This window comes from Vulpes lagopus, chromosome 7, assembly GCF_018345385.1.
Source record: "Vulpes lagopus strain Blue_001 chromosome 7, ASM1834538v1, whole genome shotgun sequence".
Lineage (NCBI taxonomy): Eukaryota > Metazoa > Chordata > Mammalia > Carnivora > Canidae > Vulpes > Vulpes lagopus.
Window position 1 is genome coordinate 13,395,460 of NC_054830.1, and position 15,960 is coordinate 13,411,419.

Consider the following 15,960-nt stretch of genomic DNA (forward strand, 5'->3'; position numbering starts at 1 on the left):
GGCAGATGGCTCACTCTCTCTGTGCCTGAGTGTAGGCTTGGGCCACGGTAGGCTGTTAGGATCATGCTGGGTCTGATGACTCCTGACCTCATCTCTGCCCATCCGGAGCAGGGCCACAGAAGCTCAGGGGCTTTTTGCTTGCAGTTCCCTCCAACTGTTCCCTGCTCCCTTCCCATGGACAGTGGCTTATTGACCTTTAGGAGTTGGTCTGAACATGACCCTCTCAGCGAGGCCATCCCTTCCATTCTGGAAAACTCTCATCCCAGCATCTTGGGCTTCCTGCACAAAGATGAGTCCATCTGCCTGGGCCCTCATGGCACCCCTGCCTCTTCTCTCACCACCCCTGTGACCTCTACCCTGGCTGAGCCCCCAGCCTCACCTCCTCATGATCTTCCAGCTTCCACCCTTGTCTCAGTCTGTCCCAGAACCTTCTGAGCTTCCCATCTTGCTCAGGGCCTGCATCTGCCTTGTTTCCTATCCCCTCACTTTGTTCCCGTCACCACTCTGTGTAGGGCCTTGGGACTCATACTGGCTGTTCCCTTATCTGAAATGCTCTTCTAGATGGCTGGCTCCCTTGCCTTCCTTAAGCTCTTTTCTTGAATGTCACCTTCTGGCCTGCCCTGACCACCTCTTTCTCCCACTCCTGTTCTCTTCTTTCTCCCCCCCTGATGCTTTCGGCTTGTTTGTAGCTAGCTCACCCTGTGGATGATAAGGGTCACTGGGCCAGGACTCTGCCTAATTCATGCTGAGTCTCTGCACCCAGTCTCCTGGGACAGGGCTGTGGCCCCAGTTCCTCCACCTCCAAACCAGCCCCCTGTTCACTGAGGCGAGTGGCTTCTCCCACAGAGGTCCTCTAAGTAGACATCAAGCATCTCCTATACCTTCATCCTCAGAGAGACAGCGGAGGACACCAGGACATGCACTGAGCTGCTGGAGATACACACACTGCTGATACCGGGACAGGCTGGGCCCCAGGGTCCAGATGGGTGGGTGGGAAGGACACCTGCCATCATGCCACATGGATTCAGTGGCGGGGCTTCCTGGCAGAGCTGCTTTTGGAGCAGCAGGTGAGGTCCAGCAGAGGAGGAATCGGGGGAGATGTGTGCAGGAAGGGATGACGCAGGAAAGCAAGACAGATGCCCTCCCACTACCGCCAAGTGGGGCTGCTGCTCCTGGTTGCTGGCTGCATCCAGGTCCCCAAAAGGCGCTCTTGGCCTCTGGTCAGACAAGAGGGGGCTAGGGCCATAAAGACTGGCCCTGCAGAGCCTGGGTCCCAGGCTGTCACACCTCTGCTCGGGTGGGAGCTGGAGCAAACTCCAGGGGTAGGAGGTCCCTGGTTCCTGGGAACCACCTACGTTTAAGAAGTTCTGCATGGCCAGAGTCACGCACCAGTCAGCTGATGAGGGCTCCCACCCCAGTGGACAGCCATCAGAAGGGCGGAAAGATCGAGGCTCAGTGTTTAGGAACTACAGCACTTTTGGTTTCTTTTCTTATTGAGGGGGCTGAGGTTCATTTCTCAAAACCAACCAGGAAGGAGACTAAAAAACGGGGCTGTCCCGACCGCCAGATCATAAGGACAGAACCTTCCGGAAGCCCACCACATCTAAGGGCCCGGGCTGGCTCACGTCACCGGCAGCCGAGGAGGGGCCTGGGCCACCATACCCGGCTGCCTGGCTGGAAAGGTCAGGGTCGGCTAGCGTGTCTGGCTACACACGCGGGAAGCCGCGATTACGCACGGAGGCTCACGCAGGCTCACGCAAGCTCAGCGGGGCCATGGTGGGCCAGGGTTGGGGGTGGGGGCGCTTGGGGGCGCGCGGGGGCCCAAGACCCTGAACTGCAAAGGGGCGATAGAACCGGCGGTAGAACGAAAGCATTCTACAGCAGAGCTAAGTTAGAGAGGAAAAACCAAAGCTCCAGAAGCAGGAAGGGGCGGGGCCACCAAAGGACTGGCCTTTCGCAGCCTTGCTGGACACCTGACCCCGGCTTTTATCAAAGCCTCGCCAGCCCAGGTCCCCCAGGGCCATGGGGGAGGGGAGCTGGGGACGCAGGTAAATCCTTTCCCGCCAGTCCCTCCCTTCTTGCTCCTGCCTCAAGTCTCGCCTCCATCCCCCAGCCCCCTACCTCCCCTTGGCAGCCCACGTCTCAGAGGGAGGGCATTTCTTCCGGCCTGGGGCTTGTCAGATGCCCCCAGGTCCCACTGAGACTCCATGCCCTGTCCCCAACCTGTGCCAGAGTGCTGCTTTGACACTAGGTATTCAGGCTGCAACAGGTACCACAAGCAGTACCTGGGGGAAATGCAGTGATGGGGCGGGGGCAGGGGAAGAACACATTCTCGGAACTGCAAGACTGCTTGGCTAGCATCTGGCAGCTCTAACAAGTGGAGGTCTCTGGCAACACCTTTTATTCTGATCACCCCTCAGAACAGGTCTAAACACAGTGACAATTAGAACCGGCTCCCACGGGAACCAGCTGGCGCCCCGTCTTGCCTCCCAGCACCAGGCTGTCCTGCAGCTCCCCTCACTTATAATAAAAAAGCAAAGTCAGTCCATGGACAGACAAGGTTACAGAAACATTTTGCCAAAGTGCTGGCTCAATGTCCCAGGCAAATCACCATGGTGTGGACAGGTGGTGCCCCAACTTGGGAGAGGAGGAAGAGCCTCATGAAAAGCTTCTGAGCACATTCCTTGAGGCAGGCGCTTGTCACAACTTTTCACTGAACTCTGGTGTGAATCGTCCTTACAAAGCAGGGATGGGGTCAGGACATTGGTCCCAAGGATGGCCTGCATGGGTGATCACACTGGCTCTTGCCTGGGACTTCCTCACTCTGCCTCCCTCCCCCATCAATTCTTTACAAAGGGGCAGGGATTACAGGGAAACATGGTGCAGGAGGGCCATTCCCACTGCCCAGATAACAGCCTCATCTTTCTTTCTTATTAGAGAGAGAGAGAGAGAGAGAGAGAGATCACAAGCAGAGGAAGAAAGGCAGAGGGAGCAGACTCCCTACCAATCCCAAGATCACAACCTGAGCCAGAAGCACACACTTAACCGATTGAGCCACCTAGAACCCCAGCCTCATCTTTGTTAAAATGACATCAAGGGACACGGAACCAGTGTCCTGTTGAAATACTTCCCCTTGGCGAGACAGGAAGCAACCCTCGAAAGGAAACTTCTCTTACAGGGCTGTGATTTCCTGAGGATACCACACTCTAGATGTGCCCAGTGGCTCAAAAGGAATTATGAATTGCAGTTTGTAGTTGTATTTGTTTTTATTTTTGTAACACAAACAGGGAGAGCAGAGGCAAAGGGGGCGGGGCCCAGCAATGTCCCAGGAACAGCTTCTGTGGTATATGTTCATACAGATTTGTTTTCAAAAGGCAATCCTGAGGTCCATGTTTCAGGAAACTCCCAAGGCTGTCAATCTCAGTGCAAACAGCTTAAAATAAAAACCTCCGGTCTGTTCACCACACGAGGATCCAACTCAAAATGCAAAACAAGCCTGTTTGGAAAGTGCCCGCCCTTAAAACAAGAGCGAGGGCTTTAAAGACACATTAAACACAGAATCTTCCAGGAATCAAGTTGGCTGCAGCTTCACAAAACCAAAAACACTGAATAACATACCCAACTGTAGAACTGCTGGCTTTAAAAAAAGGGGGGGTGGGTGACTTTATGTAAAAAGGATCACCTGCCTCTTCTTTTTGTTCTGAACACACTTGTGAACTGGAGAGTAGAAACACAGCCTCAGGGAGTGGCAGCAGATGCTTAGTAGTGGCTCAGTCTCTGGGGGACAGAGAGGCGGCTCACTGTTTGCCCGCCTGTCTGCCTGGCTTCTTTTCCGGCTGACCTCTGCCTGTGCCTGGGATCCCACCTCGGCCCCGGCCACCAAACACACCTGTGAGACAGAGGAGGGGGCTATAGCAAAAGTGGGTTTGGAAGCCCAGCTGAGAACGTGGGATGGTGTTCCAGAGAGTTCTCAATGTTGATAAGCGACAAGAGGGATGCCAGGGTGGCTAAGTCAGCTCTAAGTCAACACTGGGGCTTGGGGTAGGCTTCCTGGGAGAAAGCCTGGGGCCAGCATAGGGGGCAGTCATCAGAAGGACAAAGCCAGATGGTTTCCAGGAGGAGGGGAACAAGAGCCAGAAAAGGGGTAGGACTTAGCCCAGGGGGCAGGGCACAGGCCCCCAGCTGAGGACCCAAGCTTCCCCTTTCTCCAGCACTGTCCACATCCACTAGCCAGGGAGAGAAACAATTAGGAGATTCTGTGTGTCCTGCCTAGGGGTGGGGACAGGGGAGCCCCCTGCCCTCTAATCTCTGCTAGCCAGTGATGGGGCTCTGCTTTTAAGATTTTTCACGTGGAGTCCAAGGTAGGAACTGTGTAGGAAGCTGAGTAGTCAGGAATGGAACACACCCCCACTCAGGGAGGTCCCAGCAGACCAGGGCAGATGGGGACACAGAATGGTACACATGGTCCCCCTTCTACCACAAACATGCAGTGGGCCCTGTAGGGATGGAGACCCACCCTAACCTCACCTCCCATGGGGCAAGGCCATTTACCACACAGGGTGAGATTTCCACCTGCTGCCGAGGGCCCCATGGTCTCTCTCTTCAGAGTGACCCAAGCAATCACCCCTCCCTTCCTCTCTGCTCCTCTAGGCAGTTCACTCAACAGTGGTGGCCCCTGGCACGAAGAGCCTGGCCCTCAGGTATGGAAAAGGCCCTGCTAGGCCTTGGCAACCTCCCCACCTGGAGTGCCCTCCTGACCTCCTCCCTCTGGGTCATCCCTGCCTGTCATGGGAGCCTCATCTCAGGGCCGGGTCTTGTATCCTTCCTGGCCCTGCCTATGAGCCCCCACTGGGGAGCCTGGGCCTGGCATATGGAAGGCCCCTACAGATGGAAGAGACAAAGCCAGGGCCCTCCAAGAAGAAGGGTGTGTGTGTGGGGGGGAGGGAGGGTCTGCAGATGGCCTCTAGGCTCAGGCCCCAGCTGACTGCACAACAAACTGAAGTTTATGCCAGATTTATCATCTCAGTGGTGGTGGTGGGGGAGTTGGGTGAGGGGAGTCTATCAAAGAGGGATGAACTCAACCTTGTGAAAAGGAGTGACAGCAGGGAAGGGGCTTGTGCCAGGCCCTAAGCCAGGATCCTCACCAGCAGCCTGGTGAGGCAGGAATTACCAGACTCTCTTTGCAGAGGGGAAATGAGCCAGGGAGGTGCCACACCATGCCCAGAGCTCCTGCCAGGAGACATAGGCAGCCATCAGATGAAGGCAAGCCCCAGGTGGGCACTACATTGGTCTGCTGAGCTGGACCCAGAGTTCAGGAGCACCGGGGACCACTGCTGGATGGAAGGGCCCAGGTAGGTGGGAGAATCAGCACTGTTCACCAGAACTATACCAGGCTTCCTGGGTGGGGGCTGTGGGGCCAGGGCAGGCAGCAAATAGCAGCATCAGCCACACCAGAGGAGCCCCATGAGTCATAACCCCAGCTCTATGTAGGGGGCTCAGAGCCAGGCCTGTGGCACCATGACAGCACCACCCAAGAATGTCAACACTGGGACAGGATGGCTGCCATGTGCTGCAGTCACCCTTCGGTGGCAAGGCCTGGGCAGACTCTGGCCTAGCCTGCTGGTGGGAGGGGATGGATGAGGGGAGAGAAAGGCCTACCTCGCCCAGCACCCCCCATGCCTCGGCCCTTTTGCTGCTTCTGCTGCTGCAGGCCACCGCGGCCACGGCCCTTGGCCACCACCTCCTCCTTGACCATGTCGATGATCTCATCAGGGATACGCAGGTACTTGATGGTGCTGCCACGGATGTAGCACTCGGGCATCCGCCAAAACTTGTCCCCGTCCTGGGTGAGAAAAGGGTGAGTCTCAGATCTCAGTGGGTTTTGGTGGGGAGGAGGGGGGGTATCTGTGCAAGGTGGGTGCTGATGGCTAAGGCACATCTGTCCCCTCAGGCCCCATTCCCATTTGGGCCACAGTCTGCACCTGCATCACCCCTGCAAAATTCTCAGTCCTGGACTTCACATGGGGGTGGGAGAGCTGCCTTCCAGTGGACTCTTTCCAGACTCTTGATATCCTTTTACACAGGAAAGGTCAGGGAGTCACAAAAGATAGCTTCCTCATCCTCAGCCTATCCTCCAGTGTGGGATGGGGTTTGTTACCTACAGCCCAAGGGAGGTTTGTTACCTCCCTCCAAAGAAGGCCGGGGACCTACACACCAGGCACTGTCACAGCCCAGCTGCAGCCCAGCTCCTCCACCCTCCTGCCTCTAGCCTTTCAGAACCTACCTTCTGGAACCCTTTCTATGTGCCCTGACTCATTCATTCATCCACTTATCTCCTGACAGGCTCTGGGCTGGGTGTGGGACATAGGTAAGTAGGATAGAGACTCTGTGACCAGTGCGGGGAGGTGGGTGGGGAGGCAAAGCCTGGGGCTGGCCAGAGGCAGCAACCAATGATGCTAGTTTTTAGGGGAGCTAATTAAGGCTGGAGAGATTAGGAGGCTTGCAAAGTCACAGATTCCAGAGCACTGCCAACCCTGCAGGTCCTAGGACGTCAACTGCCTCCCCCTCAACCCCCACCCTCATGTACCCTGTGATCAGCACAAGGCCTTCCTCCACACCCCCTCCTGCTGCCCTTGGGCAGGAGCCCGGGGCCTCTTCCTTCAGATTAGTTCTCCAGCCCCACCCCTGGTGCCCTGAGCCAGAAGTCTTGGCAGCCCTCTCCTTTCCCCACATCCCTAGAAATCAGACCAAGACACTTCCCTGCTTAGAACCCAATCAGGGCCCCCTTGGCCCAAGGACAAGGTCCAAACTCCTCAGTGTGGCTCCCAAGGGCCTGAGATCCAGCCCCACCCTGGCTGCCCTCTCTCAGCTCTCGATGACTCGCCTTCCAGATGGAAATTTCTGGAACACACACAGTGAGCTTCTTGCCCCCAGCACTTTGCACATGCTGTTCCCACTTTCCTGTGTCTGGCTAACTCTGACCCCCAACAGGCCTGGCTTCCCAGCCTCACGTCAGCAGTGCCTGGGTCAGGCTGGTCTGGCCCAGCGGAGACACTCAACACGATAAAGTTCAAGGGTCAGCTCTTCCTAGGGATATGCACAAGCCCCCAACCCACACAGGAACCCCATGAGGCCTTGGGGCACTCCTTTCCCAGGAAGGACAGGCAAGGGGCCAAATCTGTAGGGATGCAAAGATACAGCCTGACATTAACAGAACAATTCCATGGAAGCTCAGGGCTGGGGCTGGCTGCTCAGAACTTGGCTCTCCCCTAGCCAAGGACAGGCTGGGCCCAGCACACTCCCTGCAGGACCAGAGCTTACTCTGTGTTCCATGGCAAGAGCTGAGCAGTCTGAGCTAAAACTACCCTAGCTTTCCAGTGCTTTCTCAGCTCCTGGGATGTCTGCATCCTGCCCATGTTGCCTGCTGCCCAAGGAAGGTGCTGCTACCGCTTTTTTTACAGATGAGTATGCTGGACAGCCCAAGTGACACTGAACCTCATACCAGCCTCTCCTTCCAACCAGCAGGTCATAGAAGGGGACCACCCCAGGAGGAGTGACATGTCCAATCTCTGCTGGCTACGGAAGTCTACTGACCTTGCTCTGAGAACAGGTGGTGGCTTCCAGGTCCCAGTAGGTCCCAGACCTACTGGCCATGTTCTTGGCTATGCACTGTGGCAGTGTGTGCTACAGCCATGCTGAAATTGTCTGGACATCTGCCGCCAGAAGTGTGGCATGAAAACCAGGAGGAAGTTTCTAGTGGAAGACCTCCCACAATGTACCATCACAAGAAGCAGAGCACAGAGCCATAGATGAGGGGAGACGGTCATGCTTACCAGTTTGGCTGTTGGGGTGTGAACCATCCAGAAGGATGGACTGGAGGTGAGATGGGCTGCCTAGTTCTCTGCTGTACTCTGGTATGGCAAGCTTCAGGGGCACTTGCCCCCGGCTTAAGACAGCCCCATCTCGGCTGGGCCTCCCTGCACCTTCCTCCCCAATAAAATAGGGGGCTGTCGCCGACAGGGGGATGGAGACTAGAATCAAGGCACAAGGAAAGCCCTAGCAGACCCCAGCACAAATTAGCAGGAGGGAGCCCTGCCTTCACCACTGTCATCATTCTCATTGCTCTGTACTCATCCTGAGGACTGGGAAGGCCTGTGACCCTAGAGGATTGTTCCCCCAGCCCTGGCCCACCCAGTGGTGCTCTTGGCCCTGCACTTCCTGATTTCAGGCCTTGGGAGACAAACAGTCTCCTGGGCCCCTGGGCCCCTGGGCCCCTGGGCCACAGGGCCACCCTCGCCCCCTGGTGGCCTGGATATCCCATGGCCACACTACCCTGGCCTGCTGGGCAGGTGATATCCACAAGCCAGGACTAAAGACAGCAGAAGCTGACAAGAAAGGTCAGGCCTGCCTTGGAGGCCACCCCTGCTCGTACACTATGGATTAGTAGCCAGAAGGGCCCCCCAGCCTAAGTCCTTCTTGTTTAGGACTGGTATCAAGGATGAGGGGATAGGGCAGCTTCTCCATAGGTGCAAAGTACAGGTACAAAGTCCAGGGAGACTCAGAGGCCTGCCCTTCTGCCCCCTCCACCCAGCTCAGAGTCCCTCAGCCCTGCCCTTCATAAGCCCCACCTCTTCCATAAGCCTCACCCTGGAAGGATGACCTGGCTGAGGTATGCCCCTCCTCACTCCTCCCACAAGGGCAGCGAGGGGCCTTCACTCCACTGAGGATGCTGAGGTAAGCCCCAGATCCATGTGGGCACTGGTGTCCATGCCCCTCCCCCCACCAGCCTGGCCCTGCGTGACCAGGTGTGCCAGAGGGACCCTGGGCACAGGGCACTCACCCTGGATGTGCAGATCACCTCTCGAAGGTTAATGTTCATCCAGTTATCACAGCTCACCAGGTGCCCATTGTATGTCTCCCCATTTTTGAGTTCCACCAACTGGAGAGAAATGGCCCCAAGTAAGCCATGAGCTCCAAGGGAAGGGCAGCCCTACCCCTAAGAGGTGGGTGACTATTGCCTGGCCTCATTCAGACGTGGGACCCAGTGGCCATAGCACATGGTGCCTAATACTGTTCTCCCCTCCACTGCCCCCAGTGGCCCATCTTACAGATGACATGCTCTGCATCCTCTACATTTTGCTGGGCCTCTATGATGAAATCATCTTTTTGTGCAAACAAAAAGCAAAAAAACCCCACAAAAAATCCTCTACAAATTTTCAAAGGAAAGAGCGAAGTTAGGGTAACAGTGGCCACTGATTCAGAACAGCCATGAAGGCACATTTTAGTTGGTCCAAGCAGGTGCCCCAGAGGCAGGTGTTCTTTGACAGCACATGTGTGAGCTTTGATGGTCTGGAAATACTTTTTCAATCCAATAATTGCTTGTCTATTTAAATTTGTTCTGGGAAAATACACAAGTAGCATATCATTTTGAAGATATACTGAGATTTAAAAAAGACTCAGGTCTTTTTTAACTCAGTTATCTGTCTGAGAGAAATAAAGGCAAATATCCATGCAAAAATGAGTGCACAAATGCTTTTTGCAACCAAAATATCCATAAATAGATGAAAAGCAGAAACAACTCAAATGTCCATCATTAGCGGACAAATGGATAAGCAAAATGTGGTATGTCCATACAGTGGACAGGGCCATCAGGTATGTCACATGGTCAGGGCCATCAGGAATTAAACCCTGACACATGCTACAATGTGGCTGAATCTCAGAAAACATCATGCAGAGTGAAAGAAGCCAGACACAAAAGGCCACACAGCATATGATCCCATTTATAGGAAATGTTTAGAACAGGCAAATCCATAGTCAAAAAGTAGATTAGTGGTTACCAGGAGCTAGGGAAAAGGGATGGGGACTGCTAATGGCAATGGGGTTTCCTTCTGGAGTAATGGAATTGTTCTGGAACTACATCGAGGTGGTGGTTTACAACACTGCAAATGTACTGAATACCCCTGAGTTGTACTCGTTAAAAGGCTGAATGGTAAGGGTGCCTGCTGCCTCAGTCAGAAGAGCATGTGACTCTTGATCTCAGAGTCATGAATTTGAGCCATGTTGGGTGTAGAGATCACTTAAATAAAAGATTAAATAAAAACTTAAAAAGAAAAAAAAAGGTAAAACTGTATGGTCTGTGAATTATATCTGAATAAAAAACAGAAAGAAAAAAAAAAACAGAAAGCAAACAGAACGTATTGACACTGTATCATTAAGGGCAAAAGTCGTTTAGGGAATAAGATGTTATGTGATCCCATCTGTTTAAAAAAAAAAATCAGGGCAGCCCGGGTGGCTCAGCAGTTTAGCACTGCCTTCAGCCCAGGGCCTGATCCTGGAGACCCTGGACAGAGTCCCACATCAGGCTCCCGGCATGGAACCTGCTTCTCTCTCAGCCTGTGTCTCTGCTTCTCTCTCCCTCTCTCTATCTCTCTCTGTGTGTTTCTCATGAATAAATAAATAAAATCTTAAAAAAAAATAACATTCATGTTTCTACACAGATGTTAAGCCTAGATGTGCAAGGTGCTTGGCTGGCTCAGTCAGTGGAGCATGCAACTCCTGATCTTGGCTTTGTTGAGTTCAAGCCTTATGTTGGGCATGGAACTTACTTTAAAAAAAAAAGTCTGAATGTGCACATATTAAGGATATGGTTAATTTGCTGGCAAGGTTAATGGAAGAGGAGCTTCTAGTTTCTACTTAGCTCTAGTGTTTGACATTTTTAATAAGCATGTATTACTTTTATAAGCAGCAAAACTAAGAACAGGTCCCGACACACGTAGGTGGGGGAAGAGCACGGGCTGCTGTCTCTTGAGCAGACAGGAAGCAGGTTCAGCTGGAGGCACCTCACCCTTTGCCCAGTGTCCCCATCCCTGTTCTGAGACTGGTCCCCACCGAAACTCACTGCCCCCCAACAGGCAGGTACTCACCATGGGATGATTCTGAGCCGTCTTCAGCAGCGACAAAGGAAGCTGTAAGACAAACAAAGGCATCTAATTTGTCAGATCAGTGCCAAGGAGCCCTGGCCCTGGTAGGACTGGGATTCCAATCTCACGAATTTCCCAGCTCATCACAGCGCTGGGGGTGCAGGAGCACCTGTCCCTCACCCCCACAGAAAGTGCATGCTCTTAACTGCCCAGCCCAGGACACATACCTTCCTTCTTCCCAGGTTAGTAAATAAAGCCTTGAACACTCCCCCACATCCAATCTGAGAGGCAGCAGTCATCTGGTCTTGATGCTGACCCTTCTGGGCATTTCCTTCTAACTCATGTTGCATATATTCACACCCTTGACAGGAAAGGCTATGGCCTTCCATGCTTATCATTAGTGCCACAGCACACAGGTCCTTCTGCTGCTTGCCTTTTTTGCTCAACTGATGTCTCTGAGATGCACCCACATTAATACATGTAGATCTTTTGGGGTGCCTGGGTGGCTCAGTCAGTTAAGTATCTGACTTCAGCTCTGATGGTGATCTCGGAGTCCTGGGATAGAGCCCCATGCTCGGCAGTGGAGAATCTGCTGGTTCCGCTGGTTCCTCTCCCTTTGCCCCTCCCCCCTACTCATGCACAGGCACCCCTTCTTTCATACAAATAAATAAAATCTTAAAAAAAAAAAAAAAAAAAAAGGATTCCTGGGTGGCTCAGTGGTTTAGCACCTGCTTTCGGCCCAGGGCGTGATCCTGGAGACCCGGGATCGAGTCCCACGTCAGGCTCTCTACATGGAGCCTGCTTCTCCTTCTGCCTGTGTCTCTGCCTCTCTCTCCTTCTCTCTGTGTATCTCATGAATAAATAAATATATAAAATCTTAAAAAAAAAAAACAAAAAACATGAAGGGTGCTTGGGTGGCTCAGTTAAGTATCTGCCTTTAGCTCAGGTCATAATCCTAGTGTCCTAGGACTGAGCCCTGCAATCTCAGCAGGAAGTCTGTTCTCCCTCTCCTCTTTCCCCTCCTCAAATAAATAAATAAATAAATAAATAAATAAATAAATAAATAAATAAATAAAATCTTTAAGAAAATATATGCAGCTCTTTCATTTTCATTCTTGTATACGGTTATTGTCACACCCACTTTACAGATGGGGATACTGAGTCTTAGACACTGAGGAATTTGCCTGGCACTATAGAGCTAGTAAGAGATAGAGCCTGGCTTGATCCCACCTGCCACAAGTCAATTCATGCTGAGCCCACGCCTCAAGGGGCAGCCCCGCCTGGGCTAAGAGTGATCTTGCCAGGCAGTGGGGAGTCAACCTTGATCTAGGTGGCTACCTCTGAGCTGAGGTTTCAGAGAAATTCATCAGGTAAGGGGAAGAAACATTCCAGAAAAAAAAAAAAATCTGTCATTACTACAAGTGATGGCATATACAAGATGCGATTTTTTTTTTAAACTCACCCACTGTAAAGTCAGCATTCAAGATACTAAAAAATCATTTCATTTTGGGAACACAAATCATGACCCATACACTGGGGCCAGTCTCCAGGAAGGCCATTCCAGTGGTAGCGCTTGAGTGGCTACCCATCCAGCAAAGCCGAATGAAGGTTCTGGTCTGAGTGAGGGTCCTACAGATGAGACATTGCCTCAGGCAGGACGGTAGCTTCACTGCTCCTTGTCCTGGCTTCCTTGGGATTCTTAGCCCAAACCCCAGAAGCTCGCTGCAGGGGAGTCTCGGCCTGCCCTCACACTCCTACCTAGTGCAGGGCAGCTGCTTCTCTAGGTGGTGGGGACTGGAGGCTAGACGTGGCCCTCAACCCCCACAGGATGGCTCCCATGGAGAGGCTGGAGGGGAATTCCCACATCCCACAGCCTTTCCAGAGAACAGCCGCCTAGGAGCGGTCCGGTGCCGGCAGGAAGCCAGGCCCAAGCCCACTTCCTGCACTGGCTTCCTGGAAGGGCAAGATAAAAAGGAAGAAAGGGCCACGTGGAAAAGGCGTGGCTGCTCAAAGGAGGACAGACGAGCAGGCCAGGGCTTGACCTAGCCAACCTGCAGCTCTTGCCCTCTCATTTGGAGTTCATCTGTGCGATGGTACCCGGGTACAGAGAGCCGCGGAAAAGCAGGAGGATCTAACACACGGGGGCCATGAGCCTTGGCCGCTGTTTACTATGGTGAAGTCCCAGGCTTTCTCGAGCAAGCCTGTTTTCTTGTGTCAAAGATGGGAATGTGGACCAGGATGGCAATGACACGCTTGGGTCTTCCTCCCAGATCACCTAAGAGGGGACAGAGCAAGGTTGGGCTTGGAAGGCAAGAATAAAGACAGACTCAGCACTGAGAGACAGAGAGGTATAGCCAAGGTCCCCCTAGATGAAGGACTAGCAGCCAGAGCAGGGAGGGACCTTCCCAGGGACACCACAGCAAGATCCTGGGGAAGCCCACAAAAAGTAAGCTGAAGCCTGTCACCAGGAAACCCACAGGAGTCCTTTTATGGCATGTGCAGCTTCTATGCCCCTGCTGGCCTCTCTTTTGTCCCAGCAACTGGCAGCACAGCCCTGGAGAACCCCAGCTTCCCTGTCACGGGCAGTGCCCTATTCAGAAAGCAGCAGAGAGGACATCTAAGACACAGAAGTGATCCACACCTGCTCCCAACACTCCCCTGCACATCCACTCCCCAAAGGAGTCACAAGGCCAAGCCAGCTCCAGCCAAAGTGGCCCATTCTGTTTCCAGCAAGCCACACCCAGTCCTGCTTTCTGACCTTTGTTCCTGCAGTTCCCTTGGCCTCAGCAGTCCTTCCTCAGGCTGGTGGCTGCTCACATATCACCTCTCACCTAGCTTAGCCAGGCCCTCATAATAACCTCATCTGGGGATCAAGATTTCCACCTGGGCCACCCCCTGCTGCTTCCATTCTAGGACACAGCCAGCCTCTAATTATCTTGTTTATTATGTCTCTCTGGCTAGACTGGAAAATTCAGAGGGTGTGGACTTTGTCCAACACCGAGCTCAGGGCCAGGCACTCGAGAGGGACTCAGTAAATATTTGCTGAACAAATACACAAGAAAATGCACACACCATCCGGGGAGGCACATGGTGTGGTTGGGATGCCTGCCCCACCCCACAGATAAGAAAAGGAGAGGCGGCATTGGGAGGGACAGCCCTCTAAGGCTGCAAAGGCTGGGAGCAGTGTCCACATCTTGCCATTTTTGAGATTCTCATCCCCAAACTGCTGGAGACAGAGGCAAGAGGAAGGGGAAGATCCCTGAGAACTTTAAAAAACTTGGTGGGGAAGAAATTTTTGAAGGTGCCAAGGGAGATGGGACAAGCCAGGACACCATTCCGGGGAAGACAGGGCCACCTGGAGTTGGGAAAGTCAAAAGCTTCTGGAAATAGCATCCTTTCCCCTGGCCTTTTTCAGAATGTCTGGAATCTGGTTCTCAGGTCTAGACCAATCTAAGATTAGACCCGATGGCTTCCTGAGGCTCCCAATTCAGGAAGCTGTGACGGACTCCACCTTGCCCCCCTATACCCTCAGATCCCTGCTTCCGGCCCCACTATAAGCCATGGGGAACTGGGAGTGTGTCATGCCTTGTCCCTTCCTGGACATTCTTCAGGCTGAAAAAAAGTATGTTCTTTGCACAAGCACTGTTCTAGGCTCTAGGAACATACTGGGGGATAAAATCCAAAGATCCAGGGAGCTTAAGGAAGAAGGAATTTTCCAGTTCCACCCCTCCTCTCAGGCCACCTCTGCCCTCCAGCAGAGAGGAACACACTACATTCCCTTCTCTCATTTCCTGCACCAGTGAGCAGTACTTAGTGCAACCCTCAGCTGAGAAACATGCAGGGACCCTGAGGGACTCTGGTGCTGATGGGCCAGGTACTCTCCTAGACCTGCTCTGAATGTGTGGTCTTGTTTCCCTGTCTATACATAAAAAAAAAAAAAGAAAAAAGAAAAAAGAAAAAAGAAAAAAAGTAAGCTTTACTCCACGAGCAACGTGTGGCTTGAACTCACTACCACGACATCAAGAGTGGTAGGCTCTGTGACTGAGCCAGCCAGACGCACCTCCCTGTCTGTACACTGAAGGCAGGAGACACTCTGACCTAAATCCAGAACTTTCAGGATCTGATACCAGCATGATCCAGAAGAGGCTTCTCACCAGGACCTCAATTTCTCTTCAGTGAAATGGGAAGGTGCAATCAGTCCACTCCTGGCTCAAAATGCTTCCCCTTCTCCGGAAACGACACCCTGTGTGATCCAGGGAGAAGACAAAGGCCCCTCTCTGGGTCTATTTTTTCAGCCTTAAAACGAGAGGCGTAGAAGATCGTGCTAACATTCTAAGAGCCTTGCAAATCGTGACATTCTCAAACTGGTTTAGTTTGAGAACTCAGATCGGGCCCCCTCGGGTCGCTCCCACTTTCCAATATATGAAGCTAGATTGGGTCGGATGCACTCGGAGCCACTCCCCTGCCCGAACTCACTCTGCAGCATTCACCGGGCTCTTTAGCGGGTCTCTCAGGCCCCGGTATCCCCATCTGCAAAATGGGAAGACTGCAGCGAGGCTGACCTAAGATTACACGTTCGTCCAAGTCTAATTCCTCCCGAGACTGACAGGCTGGATGCTCTGGGAGACCTCCCTGCCCTCTCCGGCCTCAGTGTGCCCGTCACGGGCCGAGGCGGCAGAACCGAGGCCCTGACAGCACGCTAGCTCCGCGTCGCCCCTGCCTGCAGCGCCCGCCCCGAGGGCCCTCGGCCGCCGCGTTCCCCGCCTCCCGAAGAGACCTCGCCGGCGCCCTGCCCTCACCATGGTGTCGGCGGGGAGCGGGCTCGCCGACCACTTCCGCCGCCGCCGCCGCCACTCACGCGCCGCCCGTAGCCGCCCTGCCGCGCGCCACTAGGCTGAAATGAAGTGGCAGCGACACGAACCAATCAGCGTGGGGCTCGAGGGACGAGCAGCCAATCCACGCGGAGTAGGGAGGGGTCGGCTAGACAACGACGGGCGAGGTTGGCTGTGTTCTCGCCGGCCAAATGAGAGGCCGTAAAGTG

The 15,960-nt window shown here is 53.6% G+C and overlaps 1 protein-coding gene across 3 annotated transcripts; it reads right to left on the reverse strand.

Annotated features, from left to right (window-relative positions):
* Positions 1 to 3,247: 3,247 nt before the first annotated feature.
* LSM4 (LSM4 homolog, U6 small nuclear RNA and mRNA degradation associated) lies at positions 3,248 to 15,841 on the reverse strand. 3 transcript variants are annotated; one of them, XM_041764378.1, is made up of 5 exons: positions 15,719 to 15,836; positions 10,923 to 10,964; positions 8,840 to 8,938; positions 5,659 to 5,842; positions 3,248 to 3,889 (listed from the first exon to the last, which is right to left on the reverse strand). In XM_041764378.1, exons 1-5 carry the CDS (start codon positions 15,719 to 15,721, stop codon positions 3,798 to 3,800), a joined length of 420 nt encoding a protein of 139 aa, XP_041620312.1. In that variant the 5' UTR covers positions 15,722 to 15,836; the 3' UTR covers positions 3,248 to 3,797. The 3 variants fall into 3 exon arrangements, with proteins under 3 accessions (XP_041620312.1, XP_041620313.1, XP_041620314.1); XM_041764379.1 differs by lacking the exon at positions 15,719 to 15,836 and adding an exon at positions 13,678 to 13,696; XM_041764380.1 differs by lacking the exon at positions 8,840 to 8,938 and having other exon boundaries at positions 15,719 to 15,841.
* Positions 15,842 to 15,960: the final 119 nt, after the last annotated feature.